Source organism: Motacilla alba, chromosome 9, assembly GCF_015832195.1.
Source record: "Motacilla alba alba isolate MOTALB_02 chromosome 9, Motacilla_alba_V1.0_pri, whole genome shotgun sequence".
Lineage (NCBI taxonomy): Eukaryota > Metazoa > Chordata > Aves > Passeriformes > Motacillidae > Motacilla > Motacilla alba.
Window position 1 is genome coordinate 8,781,684 of NC_052024.1, and position 17,756 is coordinate 8,799,439.

Consider the following 17,756-nt stretch of genomic DNA (forward strand, 5'->3'; position numbering starts at 1 on the left):
TTTTGAAAAAATGTTGTCTACATTGCACTCTGCATATGAAAAGCAGGCTAAACTTGGCTTAGCAAAAACAAGTAACAAGTTGCTTTTCGCTTTTCACTGACAGTCAAAAAAAATCCAAACCACTGAAACACCCCAGGTCCCTTCAAGAGCATATTTATTACTTTTCTACAAGTAAAAGATGATGCTGAGTGATACATTCAAATTAAATTCTGAGGGGAAAAAAAAGTCAAAGGAAAACTACTGCACAAAGGGATCAGACTATAAGGCTGATGGAAAGCATATTTTTCTTAGTCTTACATTCTCAATGGGTTTGCTTTTATTCTACAAAATTCTGAAGTTACAAAAAATAAAAAAGCATTTGCTTACTTTTAACAAAAGATACAATATTTATATAATCTTGGTTCTCTACCTTTTTAACAGGCCCATAGAAAGTGGCATTGAGATCTGCAGAACCCATGTGATGCTGGAGTGTCAGCTGTCGCCCACTGTGTTTGGCTAAATAAAATCTGTAATGGAATTGAAATGAAAACAATATATAGCTCACATTTTGTATTGAAGAGGAAATACATGTAAAAAGTTACACAGCCTTTTGGAACTATTGAGGAGATTCTTAAAACATTTTTGCTTTTTCAAAATATTAACTTTTTGCCAGAATTTTCTCCCAAAACCTCAAGGATCATAATGCAAGTATTGCATTCTCTAATTTTCACATGAACTGAAAAAGAACAGTTTGCCAGCACATCTTTAACAGTAAAGCTGTTAAAAAAGCATCTGTGCAGGTTAAAAAAAAATAAAAATCTGTATAGGTAAGTTTAGAAAGTTCCTTCTTAAACTTCTACCTAAAAATCTGCAGGAATACATACCTTCTAAATATTTCAAAAGCATGTCTGGGAGCTGGAGGGATGTTGCACTTTGGTGTGGCTGACTGGGTAGGCCAGTAACCCGTTGTGAGGACACGCACTGTGAGATCAACACCTCCTAGTGAGACCTAAGGGTAATTGGAAGAAAAACTATTTTAAAACAAGACCATGTTTTACCATTTTGTCTGTATCAATGTAAAATACTTGGAATTTTGTCTAGCTACAAAAGAAATAAACCTATCTATAAACATTCTTTTTACAAAACCAGACAAATACATTGATTCATCACTATCAGAGTAGATTGTACAGCAAAAATCCTCTACATTATTCCCCTCTGGCATTTAAGAGCATAAAGAATTGAACAAAAGGAATTCTTAATCAAGAATGAAGCATCTGTGATCATAAACAGAACTTGTGATACATGCAACAAATCTTTGTAAATGGGTTTTTTGATGACATCCAATAAAGCTGGGTTGCATGAAACATGTCAGTTTAAAAATAACTCTTTCTAAATAAATGTACTCTCTGGAAGTAGAGAGGAGATACTGCCTATCTGATGTTGAACCATCGGGAGCTTATCTCTGGACTGCAATGCCAACAGTTAGTCACTTTGGCACAGCCCAGCTATCCTCTTTCCCTAAGGACAGCCTTGACTGAATATTCAGCACTCGTGAGGAAACGTTCCCCAGCTCAAGTGCTGATCTATAAAGATGTGTTGGCAGATGATAAAGGTCTGGCTACCAGTATTTGGGATACCATTAGGTATCCCAAATAAGCTGAGCATTATTAAGCTTAAAATTGACTACTTTCAGCTTTAGGAGGTAGAGCCAATACATTCAAAGAACACACATTATGGACAAAAACCCAAAGCAAACAATATTCTAGTTACATAAATCCACTACACAGAAATAGAATACATTATGTTTTAGAAAGTCAAAAACTTCCACCTGAACTCAAACTTTCACTATTCAATAGCAGAGTAGCATTCCCATGCACTACAGAAGAGTTTTTGTATTGTGTGTAGTGTGCACCAACCAGCTTGTGCCAGGAAACTTCTGACAAACCTAAACAAGCTTCAGCAGTTTTCTCCCTCCAGCCAAAGTGTGGGAAAAAGCCATCAGTGCAGACAGAAGGATACAGAAAATATATTTATCTGGAACTGAAACATTTGAGCTGAGATGGCAACAATTTCCCAAATTTTTTTGGTCTTTGCCAGACCAGAACACAGCACTAATTCAGAATGCTCCCCATCCTACATTATAAGCACTAAGCAGTTGGTAACACAAAGAAGTTTTGGCAGCACTTTATTTTACAAGATGTCTTTTCAGCGTAAAAATGGTATGAACTAGTGGAAAGTGCCCTGAAGTGACCCAGTCTTTACAGAACTCCAAGAAATGTTCCAGGATCACAGTTACAGAAATCTCTCAATCTATAAGCCTGGACTTTCCCTGGTGCTGAGCTTTCCACTTAGAGAGCAAATCAATCATCTACACAGACCTTGGCACTGCCTGTATCTCAGACAGAGGATACAGAAGGAAATTTTGCAGGTAGGACTATTGTGAGAAAAGCAGATGTCTGACACCTCTAGGAGGCACAGTACACATTCAAGGTACTGAAACTGTTTACAAAGGAGCAGAACAAATGATTTCATATAAAACACCATATCACCAGCAATTTAACAGTAACAAAATCCCCCAAATCCTCCTGTATTTCCTAAACAGTACTTCTGGAAATTTCATTAGATAGCCACGATTAGGCTGACCACAAGGAAACCATCACATAAACTGCTGGTGTCTTTCCAAGAGAAAGATGAACTTTCAAATAAAGCCTCACAGAACATCTGTTAATATTTTAAATTCATCTTAGCTGTATATAGCTAAAAAGAAGATAGAGATATAATTTATTAACTCACTTATTTTAAGATTGTCACATAAAGTACATGACTCTTTAAGGACAACCCCACCCTTTCCCTACATGTGCAAGCCTGTCATGCTACCAAAAAAAGGGAATGCTCTAACAAATTTTTATTGAAATTTATATTTCAAGCATTCCAGAAGCAAAACATGACTAGCCTCTAAAGCAGAGAAACCAAACAAACCAGTAGTGAAGCTGCCTGTCCAAAAACACCTTTATCCACTTCCTCTCCATCCTTTTCTGAATCCTCTTAGAGAACATGCTGTTCTCCTACTCATGATGAGTCACAGAATGCTGATGAGGAGGATTTCAGCCAAATGCTTTAAGACAACAAAGATTTCATATCACCTCGCACAACCAGGGACACTGGACAGAGTATATCCATGAAAATATTCCTGGCATTCAGACTTCTGAAACTGACTCACACAGGTTTGATGTACTGACCCTACTTACCTGCACACAGGGAACTACTTGGCTGTTTATTATACATTATTAAGTGCTACTGAGCATCACTACAGAAAAATGTTTTAGAGCACGTAAACTGATACTCAGAAAGAATGCTATCTCCTTAAAATATTCCAGGGGCCTACTTTTTACAAGATGGTGTCATTTTTCCAATTACTAAACAATAAATCAATTACTAAACAACTAAATCAATATTTCACAACTTGCAAGAAAACTTTAAAAACTAAATTTTGAAATCCGCAATAAAATAGCAGTTTTAGCAAAGGCATTAATTGTGCCAGGAAAGCTCAAGATGAGATGGTGTGCTTTGCAAATACCTGCAGCATTTTTGGTGCTCTTGGCAAATACACACGGCAGCTCGTGCTGAAGCTCGCAGGCGGGGAGGCTGCGCTGGGAAGCGCGCACGGCAGCCGGCCCCGCAGCGCCGCACAGCTGGCCCGGGGCGGGCAGGGCGCGCCCCCTGGCGGTGCGGCCCGGCAGAGCCGCGCACCGCGGCCCGGCCCTTGGGACACACGGATCTACTGCCATGGAACCGGCACCGCTCGAGACGGGCACGCAAGTCCCGGCCGACTCCGGCATTCCAGGAAATGCTGATGCAATTTATAAGAAACAATCGGCACAAGCTGACCGAGTCTTTCTCCGCACACACATTTACCAACAAATGAAGAACCGCAAGCGTGGACACGTGTGCAGGGTTTGCACTGAAGCAAAAGGTCAAGCAGATCCCAGCACTTACCCCTGTCGCCTGAAGATGTTGCCTGAATTCATCCATCGTTGTGTTTGAGATGCTCATGTCCCTGAACATTCCTTCCAGTTTCGACGTGAATTGACATCCACATTCAGTCTAAAAACACACAAAATAATTTGTTGTACCGGTACTACGATAACAAAGCTTCTGAAAGGCAAACTGCAAGACTTAAGTTAGCTTATAAATCCCCAAAATTACATTTCTGTACTTTCAGTTACTGGAATTTCCATTTGCATTACATTCAGATCTCAGAAAATGCTCCTATCTTTATATAAAGATCTAACCCTACACAGATCTTAACTTGCTTTCCTTCTCTTTTCTCCATTATTGTATTTTTGTCTTAGATTTCTATATTATATTAAAAAAACCTGTGACAGCTTATCAAATCAAGACATGTACTTTCATCTGCTTTTAGCACAATTCTGTAAAGGGGAATGAACCCTATTTATATCACAAGGAAACTCCTGTTGTCCTAGGAGTGTTTTATTTTGAAGGCTGACTGCAGTTACCCAGCAAGACTCCCAGACCTTGTGAGAATCAGGAACACCTGCACACGGACAGATGTGCACAGGCAGGACAGAGTGCCTGTTTCTAACACATACTGTGAATGCACGGGAAAGGAAGCCTGCTAGATTCAGCATCCTGAGCACTCTGCAGCTCTGTAAGAAAAGAGGGCACTTCATGTGCACTGATTCATCTTGCAAATGTGTGTGTGCCCTGTGCTTTCTGAATCACCAGGCTCAAAGTGGTGGAGAGGTAATTGAGAAGGAATTATTAATACTGAGAAATTGGGAGAAATCTGATACAAACAGCCTTGGCTCACTGATGGAATATGAAGTTCAAAAATAAGCATCAGTGCAGTTTGATTTTAGGATCCCTCTGCTCCAGAAGTGCTCTAATCATTTATCATTCAACTTGAGAGGAAGCTGCAATAGAACTTTGTTTAAGGTCTGTTCAACTTTAGGCTTTACCTTCTTCTCCATCTCTTGGTCTATTTAATGAGTATTTACCCAGCTAAGGAAAAGGTGTTTCTAAAGACTGATACAAATATTTTTTTCAAAACACTTAATCAAAAAGGAATTGAGTATTAGCATCAGTCTGCTGATGGAGACAACTAAAAACCAGCAACACAAGCAGTAACAAAATTCTCCCATGAATAACAGAAAACACAGGACAAAACAGTCTTCAAATTCAGTCACTGCAGTTGTCCTACTATTTAAAAACTTAGAAAAAAAACATGTTTTCTAGATTGCACTCTCATCACAGGGGCTTTTCAGTACTTCCCTCCTTTTATTTCCATGAAAATATTTGAAAAACCTTTTGTATTTTCTTCTGGGGCTTTCAAAATCAGCTCTGTATTTAGCAGCCATCAAGATTAATATTATCTCTACATCTCATGTAAAAACAGAAAAAAACATATTTATGAAAAACAAAAAAAAAAGAGAAATCCCTAAAAAGTATGCAAGTACTGTCTTACCTTTAACTTGGAGATCATATTTTTCTCAGAGTCATCTGAAACACTCTTATTTGTGAGAAGTCTTCTTGCCAAGTGCTGCTTGTAATAGCGTTCAAAAACATCTTTCTCTTGCATAAACCTGAATAAAACCATTGCCTTATCCAATATAGTTTCTACTTCTTGTTCTGTTAGCTGTAAAAGAAATAATTTGCTGGTTTTAATCTTCCAGCATAAGTGTCTTGCACAACCTAAGTACTTCAAGTAATTCACAGCAGCAGATGGTCTAACAGTAGCCAACAAAACTGGTCCAATATATGATTGGCAGCAGAAAGAACAGTGCACTAACACAATAAAGTGGAGTAAGAAATACTAAGAAGAAATCTAAAATGAAGGGAAAGGAAAGAGCAAGGGAGAAGGGAAACAATAAATTGATAGAATGCCTTGATAAATACAGTAAAAGTTTCTGGGTAAGTTTAAAACAGCATGAGGGAAATCACTATTAGGAGCAGAAAAGTTCATTTGGAATGAAAGCTTTTAACTGTTAAGACATCTTTTGTAAAGCCTGTCTAGTGCCACGCAAATAAAACGATTATTTGTTTTATAAAAAAACAGAATTTACTATTTGATTCCCAAAGCCCAAGTTGTATGCTCTAATACTAAGTTTTATTTAGAGTAACTGAAGTCTCAGCTGAACCATCCTGTCCAGTCTGGATTCTGTACCTCAGAAAATGTCATGAAAGCAGCTAAGACTGAAGGCAACAGACGTATTCAGAACTAGAAGACAGATATGGTAATAGTTCTCTGGTATGTAAAAACAGTAAAAAGCAGCAAAGACAAACCCTTTTCTCTAAACAAATTAATTTTCAAAAGAAATTATTAGATAATGAGACTAGCTATTCTCATTATCTAATAATTTCTTTTGAAAATTAATTTGTTTAGAGAATAAATATAAAGTAATATAAAGTAAAATAAATATAAAGTAATAAATATATATTATATAATATAAAAATAAATATAAAGTAATAATAGGTATATAAATATACTTAAGGAAATTATATGTAAGGTTTCAAAAGAAGAGAGTTGCAGATTCTACCATAACTTAATTGTTTTTTGAGACAGTATCTGCTGTAAGTAGTTCGGGTGTGCTCTTTCAGAGGGAGGTGACAAGCCACACAGATCTCCTTACGCCTGATTTTTCTGTAAGTTTAGATCTAAAGTGTTATGAGCTCAGACGTGTTACACACACCTTCTTGAAGGTAAAATTATCGTTTCTCTTAATATAAAAATAATTCTTAAAAAGCAGCTTAGTTTAATTCCATCCAAGTTTACAGAGTAAAAAGCATGATATTTTGAGCTGATTTATACTTACTCCCTTGACTCCCTTTTTCAGCTTATCGTCAATAAATAATGAGAGGTACTCTGGAGACCTGGAGTTGAGGTTGAGGAAGTACTCGAAGTCACCCGCAATCGTCTGCTTGAAGAGCCGGTCGTTATTGAAAGATTCCTGAAGGAAGCGATCAAACCTACTCTTCAAGTCCAGTAAACCCTGGCAAAAATGAGCAGAAAGCAAAACCATTTTCACTGATGTGAAGTTGTAAGCTGGGAAACAATAATAATAGATGAGGCCATAGAGAAGACCAGATATACAGTCAGAGGTTCTGATACTCTCTGTCCAGAATTGTTAGAAAGTATCTGAAATGTCATTTACCTTTTTCAATGTCTATTGCTGCCATGAATCTCTTATGGAAGCAATTTTCACATAAACTGGCTAAAATATTGGTGTCAAACACTGACACCCTTGTTCAACAGGTTGACTTCCTGTATTTTTGAATCAACAACTTAAAGGAGGTATTTGTTGCACTCATTAAGCCTTTTCCATTTCAAACAACATAGACAAAGTCAGTATCATAAACACAGCATATGGGAAAGCTGAGGCTGAGCACCCATTAAGTGCATCCCTAGAGCTACTGAACAAGTTTGAGGAGAAAACACACTGCAACAACAGGCCTAAACTTGTCAGTGTTTGTGTTTCCCTCTGATTCAATCCAGGGACATGTTCTGCATTATTCAGTCGTGTGTTTCTTGCTGATCATTAGGAGTCACTGGGAGCATATGAAAATTAGATACATGCATCAGGTTCCTGAACTGAAGCACCTCCTCTGAACTAAACCATTGGACTCTCAGCACCATTTTTACATCTCCATCCAAGGTTAAAGCAACTGAGTATAGAAGGGGGAAGCATCTCTCCTGAGCACCTTGCTAAGTATTTATGATACACAGAGGATTTAACTGAGACAGCATTTGGCAGGCAGGGGAGAGAATTTCACTTGAGAGTTAGATTTGTCATGGACAACCACTGCCTGCAAAAACTCTTCAAGTTAAGGGATATTCACATCTTCAGGTTCTTATGAAATTATTCATATGCGGTTACTTAAAGAAGCCATTCAAGAATTACTCAAAGAAGTAGTAATATTTCTTAGGAACTCACCATCTCACTTAAAGGAATGATCTTTAGACAGGCTAATTAATGCGTATTAGAAATTTTAAATTCAAAGTAAATCCCACTATCTCTCTGTTTACCAAGGTTAGCTCATGTCTCCTCTCCAGGAGTACACCATCTGAACAACCTGGTGTTAAACAGGAGAAACTGTTAGTACCTTGAATTACAAAAGCATTTCAACATCCCTTCAAACTATTATACAAAGTTTTACATCTAATCCCCTGGCAATGCTGTTGCAAGCATCTCACCAATTATGCTCAGGGTGATGTCATGTTGTGGAAGCAGTGCTGAGCTATGATGGAGTTTTTTTCCTTGATGGTTAATGCAGCTTCCATGTCTGCCTCCTTAGTGCTATTGTCCTTGATAGATTCACATGAACATAGCTGAGATGAAAAGAGCAAGGTGGTTTCTCAATTCATAGATATTCCTCTCTATTTCCATCCCCTCAGTGGAAGTGGTGGATAAGCCTTTCTGGGGTTTTTCAGTAACTGAATGTCAATCCCTGCCCCAGGACGTCTTCATGAGATGTCGGAGTCCGTACTGAGGGGCTGAGCTATGCCAAAGCACACAGGCAAGTCTTCCTCAGCCTCATTTTGCTTTCCACCTTTGTGACAGGAAACCTTGATACTATCTTTATAATTAAGTTTTTAGATCAGTCTTTCTCAGTTAAATTTTTTTATGATACCTCTTTAGGCTCATCAGGAGCTAAAATTACTTCAAAGTAATACAGACCGTTATTTTCCACAAAGTTTGCACTATGTGCAAACTATCCCCCCTCCCCTGTTTTTTTTTTCTCTAAATCACACCACCACAAATGTAAGAGTCCTTAATCATTAAAGCTAATAATTTTTCAAGGGCATTCTCTCTTTTTTTAACCAGGCCTTGAAGAAGTGATTATTGTGCAAGCCTGGTAAGAAGTTTGCTTCAGCATTGCCAGAAAATTAATAATCCAATCAAAAATGTTTTTATACTCAAATGGCTTCTTCAAAGAGTAACCAGTTCTAGTAGTAATTGTCTTCAAACAAAACAGCAGAGATTGACAGACATACATTAAATGTTTCTCATGAAGAACAGACACAAGGACTTGAACCACACATTTTAAAAAACCACAGTGTTTAATGAATACACACTTGCACAATAAATATAAAACATCTTCTAGCTATAGAAACACAGCTTTAAGGTTCAATGAAGTCTAAAGGTTTTATATGCAAATTTCAAACCATATTCTCAGAGACAATGAAAGAGAAAAGATGACAAATAATTCTGAAGCATATTTTGTGATCTTGATAAATTAATGGTACACATCACTTAGTGAGAGAGAACAAGAAACAACACTCACATCTTTTAACATGCAGAACTGTTCTGTTTCTTATGGAGACAGAGAATGGAATGAGTCATTTGTTATGACTGATAAACACATTCACCTCTCAGTCACAGCTAAGCTTGCCATGAAATACTGCCATGTGATTTTTGCCTCAATAAACACTGATAGCTAACGTTACATAAAATTAAACGAAGTGGACACTATAAAGCTATTTGTCAGCAGACATACAACTCACTCTGGAGACACAGCATTTAGGGAAATCCAAGAAGTTCCCAGCAGTTAGATAATTAGGCTGAAAAAGTTGTTTATTAAAAGCAAGTACTAAAAGCACAAAAACTTAGTACGTGCTTTCCAACCAATTTCAGAAAGAGTTCTAAACATGTCTGAAGATTCAGAGAACGTACATTAAAAATAATTTATAAATTTAGCTTATTAATAACAACACCTTTTGAATCAATACTAAAGTATACCTTATAAATTGTGTATGTGGTGAACTGCTAATGTGGGGCATGTGGGAAAGAAAAGGAAGGTAAAGTATTTAACTACCTGAATGTAGTCAACTGGATTCTTTCCTTCTCCCTCTTCAGAAACCAGTGCTTTGCCTTGCTCTCTCAGGTATGAGCTCATGCACTCACACATAGTCTTCAGACCATTTGGCACACGGCTGAACAACTTGTACATGCAAGCAAGGTCTGCAAGGAAGAATGAGAGATGATGCAGGACACCTCTGTGTTACACTTCTGTAACTCATTCATCTCAGAGCTAAAGCTGACAGTTGAAGTTCAGCCTCTTGAGCCACAGAAAGCATCCTGTAACAGCTCAGGCACCAGATTCTTCTGATCTCCTCTTTCCTTTAGCCCTGACAAGCTGCTGATTGCAGCAGCATCAAAATAAAAAGCAAAGACTGTATTCAGTTATTCTGTGTTGTCTATAGCAGGGAACCTCCAGGCCAGCAAAAGATTATGTTAATTCTAAAGGATAGTGAACCTATTAGACCTTCAGCAAGATTATGCTTTCCAGGGGTATTTAAGAAAGTAGCTTCCAAGATTATCATTCCCAAAATCAAGCATTGCATCCAACTTTTTTTTTTTTTTGAAAAAAAGTTAAACCAAATAGGACAGCACTAATGAGATGCTTGTTTCTGTATCAAAAGCAAAAACTGGTAAAAACTTAGAGTTTCATTTATATTTGTCTTAAAGCCAGTCATTTTTACACTACTACGTTTCATCCACCTAAAATATTGAGAAATAAGGCTTAGGCTAAACATTACTTTCCAAAATAATAATCCATCCTTGCACCTTTGTGAAAAATCTCATCTTTACAAAGCAGCATTTCCACTCTACTAGTTAATTGAATCAAACTAAGGCTGATAAAAGTTAAACAAATTCCTGTATTTTATGAATGCCCTTCAATATCCTTGCACCCTCAGCCTGAAGGTTATCTAAACTGGATATTGAAGAAGAAAGTCTTAAGTATAGTATTATTACTTTCTTTTTCAACAGAGTAATTATTTTTTACAGCTAGGAAATGTGCTCATTTTGTGCTCTGACTATCACCTAGTAATTGTGAAGCTGCTTTAATGAACAAAGGCCATTAATCTAAGCAGCAAGGCTGCTTCCCATTCTCATGGCTTTAGAGTGAGCACTAATTTCTAAATATAGATACTACAATCCCTCTCTTTGTTATGCTGCTTTAGAAACTTAGGTTCTATTTCCATAATAACTTTCATTCAGTCACTCTGTCCCACATTAACCTCTATTAGGGAACAGAAAATCAAGCCAAGCCCTTCTGTTTCAACCACTTCAATAAGCTGCTTCTTATCCTTTAGAAATGGCCAACTCCTTTCTGCAGCAACACCCCTTCCCCAAGAATTGGACCTGCAATGCTTCTGTTTAAGTCTTTTACACAAGTACTTTTTAAATAACTGCCTGTGGGCCAAAATAATGTGATGCATTTTCACAAATACATATACAGAGGAATGGAAATAATAAAATAAAATGGCTCATGGTCAACTGGTGACAAAAACCACTACAAGAGATTTGCACTTTTCTTATGAGATAGTTTACCAAAAAACTACCTGTATCTGGCACTAAACAGAAACAAGTTAAGTGTATGGGCTCTGTTTTAAGAGCCATCTAATAGTCACTGAATATTCTCAGATGTTTGTGAAACAGTTAGTAACTGTTTCCCCAGTTACAGAGAAACACAGATGTTAAGCTTGACTTATTCCACGTTTAAAAACAATAAGCAGTATCAGAAGCATTTGTGTTTCACAAATGATGCAGTCTTACCTTCTGTCTTCCCATTCTTCAGCATATGAACTAGCCCAGAGTTCTCCATTTCCACTATAGTTTTCATATGCTTGGAAATAAGCTCCCTCTCAACAACTTTCACAATGGGTTCTTCTGTTGATTTATCCAGACAATGCATCACCCGCTCTATTTCTTCATTAATTCTAGCTTCTACTTTCTTTATATATACAGAAGCACTGTTTTCAGCTAAAAATTTCTGACTTTCCATCTGTGATTAACACAAATTAATACTTTCAGACTTTTTTTGTAAAGGGTAAAAAGAAAACATGTCAGATCAGCATTTATAAGCAAGTTCAAATCAAACACAGCACATTCAAGATTCACATACACAACACAAAATAAAGATTCTATTATACTAAATGTGTTACATAAGGGGGTACATGCAATATAAACAATGTATTTTTCAAAGTAAAACAACCCAAGCCAACTTAGTTCCCAGTTACCAACTACAGTTTCAGCCACAGTTTCAAAGAAAACAAAGATGGGGAAAGGGAAGGATCAAAAATTCCTTCCAAATATCAGTTTATGGTAGTTCTCCTTATTCTCATTAGTGACAATGCTAAGCACATTATTTCATGTCAAATTGTTTTTATTCATACTGGTCAGCAGAGTCTTTGGAGAAAAGATGTCTCATTTTTCAGGGAAAGCTAAGTAATAGAACTTAAATGACAGTGATTATTTTTCTTAATTTTATATAAGCACCAATGAAAACCAGAACACTGACATTTAAATGGCTGTGCAACATATGCTTCTGCTTTTCAAGGAAGTTAGGAGATCAGAGCATATAACAATTGATCCTGGGTAAGAAATAGGAGACTCACAATTTACCTTATCTAGATATTTTTAACATGATTTAAAATTTTCTATCAATTTCCAGCAATAGATGATCATTACACTCAACTAGCACTAAACTGGCTTTCCTCTTTCAAGTATCTCACAAAAAAACCCCATCAGAAAATATCTGGAATGTATTATTTGGTGGCTGATCAACAACTGGAGAGCCACTGGGGTATGCTTAGTTCCTTGACTTGGTTTATTTTATTACAAAAAAACTCTCACAAATGTGGAAACTATGAAGGTATCAAAGTTTCCTCAAAGGCAGTTTGACAGGTTTCCAAGCCTGAAACAGTTTGAAACTTTCATGCTACTGGCATTTCAAAAAGACTGTGGGGGCAAAGCAGATGTAGACTAAGTTACATGAAATAATCTAAAGCAGGCACAAGATTAGCATGATGATTATTGTACATGTCACTGGCACCCATAGCTCAAAACTACATTCAAATTATGCTAATTCTGTAAAATCTGCGTTACTTTTTTCCTGCAAAGATAGTGACTATTTTTCTTATTTCATTTAATGGAGATGGACATGCTCATCAAAAAAGCAACAAGTATGTAAAGCACCACCAAATCTGACAGTTCAGAGATCTGAGAGTTATAACAGCATTCCAAATATGGTATTAGAATATTGCTGTACCTGAAAAAATTCTGCAGACATCTCCAAAAAGGGAGCCTCAAAGTCTTCTTCATAGACTGACCTTCCTTCAAGACCTAGAATCATTAACATCTGGCAAGCATTTCTTATTGCGCCTCTGCCAAAAAGTAAGTTGTTAACAACTTGAGAAATCTACGTGGTTGTAAGACAGAGTACACAGCAGAATAACAACTCATAACACAATATTAACTTCAATAAAATGTAGCAATAGAAAGTCCATTCTAATCTGTTTGGTACATGGCATTTTCAGGAACACTCCACAAGCAAAGTTGTTTGGTTTTGTCCAAAACTAAAGAGCTGACAATGTTTATTAAGTATTTCAAATGCAATGACAGGGACAAATGGCTCAAGTTCTACTAAGTCATAAAATTATGAAGAATATATATTAATATATAAGAAATTAACCCAAAATAGTATTTTAAAGAAAACTGCACACATAGGTCAGAACTGAGCAACTGCAACTTCAAAACAACTGCACACGTGGAAGTTGCTATGCAAAGTTTGAGGTTTTTGGATGGCTGGCTGTTTAAAAAACCAACCACACAAAAATATAAAGAAATGAAAAAAAACCCAGCTGAACACAAATAAATGCCACCAAAATTCAAATATATCAGCAAGTTAATGAAAACAAAAGAAGTACATATAGAAAAAGATTCCACTTTCTGGCAGTAGGGGACAATACACAGCTGTAGCTAGGGAGTCTCTTTCTTTTCCTGAATTGCATGTTGGGTGATCTTAGTCACAGAAACGCAGGCAGAGTAGCAAGGTAAATATTGAAAATTACACTAACAAGCTTCCCTGTTTACCATTATGCTAAAATATAATACACAAAGAAATATGTTACTCCAGAATTGAAGAAATTTTAGTCATAAATGCGATCTTAAATAACGAATTATTTCTGTATGTTCTTGAGTCACTCTTTAAAAACTGACAGCTATTATTTACAACAAGACTCCACTTACAAACATCTTACCTGTCCACAACTTCCCCTTTCCTCTCTCTTGCAATCATATCCAGCAGAGTTTGCCTCAGGTGATCCCTGATGCAGCCATAACGTACGACCTGATCTCGAAAAATGATCAGGCCCAGGTTGTAGACATTCTCCACGTTGTTCTGTTGCACATACACTCGGTCCTACAGCAAGGGCATGAACAGCAATAACACTGTGAATTCACTGCATCAATGCTATTCAAAAATACAAGAGATCAATTGCTTCTCTACAGTGGAAATAAGACCAAACGTATCTTTTCTCTTAACAGAAAGAAATTATGTATACCCTTCAAGATTCAAAATCACTCCCATTTTCCAAAACTTCATTTACACTGGGATTGCTATTTGGCTTAGGAGTATAAGCACAGCATTTATGACTAAAGCAAGCCATAGCAGATCTGTAGCCTTCCCACTTTTTAGTCTGCGTGCAGAGGCGTCTCCAAGCACTGACTAAATGCATAGCACTATTTGCAAGAGGTTTTACTTACCTACTCAAACCCTTCCATCTCTTTCTGATCTTTAAGAAAAATAATTTAACTTCCCCCTCCCTTCCATGCATCTTCCTACCACACCTTTTAGGCAAAAGATATTCAATATTCAGTGAAATTTCCTGAAATAGCATAATTACAGCAGCAAATATAGAGCCAAAACAAGAAGAGTTACAATCAAAATCTTTATGGTTTAGTACTGCAAAATTGTACATAAGACTTCTGTAGACATCCCTCCTTACACCCTCCCCAAATTCACTTTCATTCCACTTGAGCAATATTTCAAAACTTTGTTATATTTCATTATAATCTCACCCAATCACCACCTCCTCCCCCAAAAAAGAAGAGGGAGAGAATAAAATATTTTTTACATTTCCATGTATGTTTAACTTCTATCTCCCAATATAATCTCTGTCCATGGGAAGGACCAAGCTCCTCAACTATCCATTTTTTATGCACCTACATTTAAAAACCAACATTGATCTTCAAATCAGCATTTTTAAGACTGCACAGCCCAAAAGTCATCATACAGATTTGACTGAGAGTGGTAAACAGACCCTGAGTCTCTTACTGCTACCTGAAGAAATGCTCCAAAAATTTGTCTCTTCTTTCCTATTTCTCTCTCCCAACTTAACTCTGAAAAAAGGAAGGCTATTAATAAAGTCACTAGCAGACAGAGAATGCATGCACTACTGGGTCAGACCACTTAAAGCAATATTAAGAATAGAAAATCTGTGAGTTTTACAACCCCTTTCTGAGATGAGCAATCATTGTTTTTGTTAATTTCTGTCAGGGCATAATCCATTTCTCTAATATCATAGTTTGGGCAATTACTAAAAATACTGTTTTGCTACCATTTAAGCATCAGGACAATGACATTAGAAAAAGCTAGGAGTTTTGTACCCACTCACAAATCTGACTAGGATGAGGTTTTGTAAGAATGTATATAGCTATAACAAAAACAATAATACTAAAAAGAATCAAATTCTATAAAGGATGATGGTTAATTTATGAAAATGAGTATAAAGAGTAGCTTTCTCCACTGGTTCCATCACTATCTCAAGTGCTTTATTACATATAGAATTAAAGAGTAAAGCTACTCAAACACCTGGAAAATGAAGCCATTAAAAGAACAAATGTTATGCTTCAGACTATGGAAAAAATATTCCAAAATTGCAAGTTTACATAAATTCTGCAATTTCAATAAACAAGAAGGAACAGACAGCCCAGCACTTAGCACCTGTATTCACATGGACAAATTATTCCTAGACTAAATTATATGCCAGATTGCCACTTGGTGACCAGAGGAAAGCAAAACACTGGGTGCAGCAATAATGTGTGATTTCCCACTCTCTGCCTTCAGACAGGCAGCCCTGAATTTAAATGAAAAAACAAGATGGGAACATGTCAGATATGCCTCCTCTGTGGCTCCTGAAGCAAGCTCAGCTGTCTCAAAGCACAACATTTACTAACTGCTCTCATGAAGTCAGTTCAGAGATGTGTGGCAGGCTAAGTCTTTGGAATAGGTTACTTTTGCTTTTCTGTTTTTAGAAATAAGGTTGTTTATTTCACTTCCTTATTTACATACTTACATCAAGAACAGAAGTAAATGTGATTCTCAAGTAAGACAAGGTTAAAATACATTTTCAAAGAGATGAAAGCAAATTAAAACGTAGTGTCTAATACTATAAATTGAAGAGAAAAGAACATAATTATTATTTCAAGAAAATATTCAGGCCTCTGAAGCACAGGCAGCAGGGTATCTAAAAGGATTAAAGCTATGGCCATGACTCATCTGCATAGCTTCTGTTGTGGCAGTGCTGAACATTGCCATTGTGAAAGAGTAACTCCTCTCAGTTTATCAGCAGCCTCTGTAGTAAGCCAGACCTCTCAACAATACCCAAACCAGAGCAGCAATATTAACATTTCTGATGCTGCTGATTTGCTCACCCTTGGTAACAGATCACATTTGCTGGAAGCTTCCCAGTCTAAAAAAGAAAATCAGAGAGCCCCGTTTGGAAACAGGTCTGACTGACAAGGCTACACACTGCTGAACAGAAATCACTTCCCATGGGGAGAGCAGTGGGTGCATAAAGGTAGGAGTAACTTTCAGAAGACAGGATGGAGTTTCAGACAGCAATTACTGATGAATTACAATCCTGTTTACACTCCAGAATGTTCTGAACTGAAGTCACCTACTGCAAGGTACTGCTAGCCACATTTTACCCATCTCTGCACGGATGCACTATCTGGATGATGTAGCAGCCTTCAGACACCCTTGTGTATACAGTAAGTGTCTTTGAGCCTAGTTCTGGAAATAAAAACAACACTTCTCTCTATTACCTTGTGTGTAAGCCATGGACAATGAGAGTCATTCGTCAAAACTCACGTATCCAACCTGCCAGTGGCCTAAAAAAAAGACACCAGCTTTGTGCACAGCACAGATGAGAAGAGCATGCTCTGCCCTCTGAAAAATCCACATCTGTATTTTTGCAGGAGCAATTGTTCACTTCTGACAGTATGAAACTGGCACTACCCATAGGCCTGTAATGCACTCAGGGGTGTGACTGCTGCACTTGCATACCTGAAATTGCTTTAAATTTAGCAAGCACAAGTAATAGAGACACCACAGAATCCAGTCTAACCCAGTTTCCATTTGACGTTCTAAGAATACACACATTCACATTGCTTGGAGAAAAGCCCAGACTCCACCTCCACTGCTCCCATTCCACAGAGCAGCTAAATCAAGCCCACTGTAGGTATGTTTACCTGCACTGCCACTGTGAGGCTGAATTTCAGATATGCCCAAATGAACTTCACTGCTTCAACCTGTCTTAGTAGCTGACTTGACTCAGCAAAGATGCTGCTTAGCACATGACTGCTTCAGCGCCCCACTGCTTGTCACAGACAGAGCCAGAATTTACAGAGTGTATTACATCTACTCTGGCACCAATTACTGCAACCTAAACATGTAAAAAGGAAGAGAGCTTGTGCTGTATCAAACAAAATCCAGTGGAACTACATAAACTTGTAACTTCGTCAGGGAACCTGGAATGTCTCAAAATAATCAAGACAAATCTTGCACAATAAGTGCAAAAGATTGCAAAATTCTCATACTACACCTGCAACAGAAATGAAAGCAACAGACTTTCACCAGAGAGCAATCACAAGAGACAAGGCAATACACATTTTTAAAAACATAACTAT

General features: G+C 37.2%; 1 protein-coding gene across 1 annotated transcript in view; it reads right to left on the reverse strand.

Annotated features, from left to right (window-relative positions):
• CUL3 (cullin 3) overlaps positions 1-17,756 on the reverse strand; it is a 55,307-nt gene that overhangs the window by 8,583 nt on the left and 28,968 nt on the right. The window contains exons 4-12 of the mRNA XM_038145465.1: positions 14,045-14,205; positions 13,054-13,168; positions 11,559-11,787; positions 9,814-9,959; positions 6,813-6,989; positions 5,465-5,635; positions 3,976-4,083; positions 864-988; positions 410-506 (exon numbers count right to left, since the gene is read on the reverse strand). Coding sequence (XP_038001393.1) covers positions 410-506; positions 864-988; positions 3,976-4,083; positions 5,465-5,635; positions 6,813-6,989; positions 9,814-9,959; positions 11,559-11,787; positions 13,054-13,168; positions 14,045-14,205 — 1,329 coding nt within the window. The remainder of the gene's footprint in view (positions 1-409; positions 507-863; positions 989-3,975; positions 4,084-5,464; positions 5,636-6,812; positions 6,990-9,813; positions 9,960-11,558; positions 11,788-13,053; positions 13,169-14,044; positions 14,206-17,756) is intronic.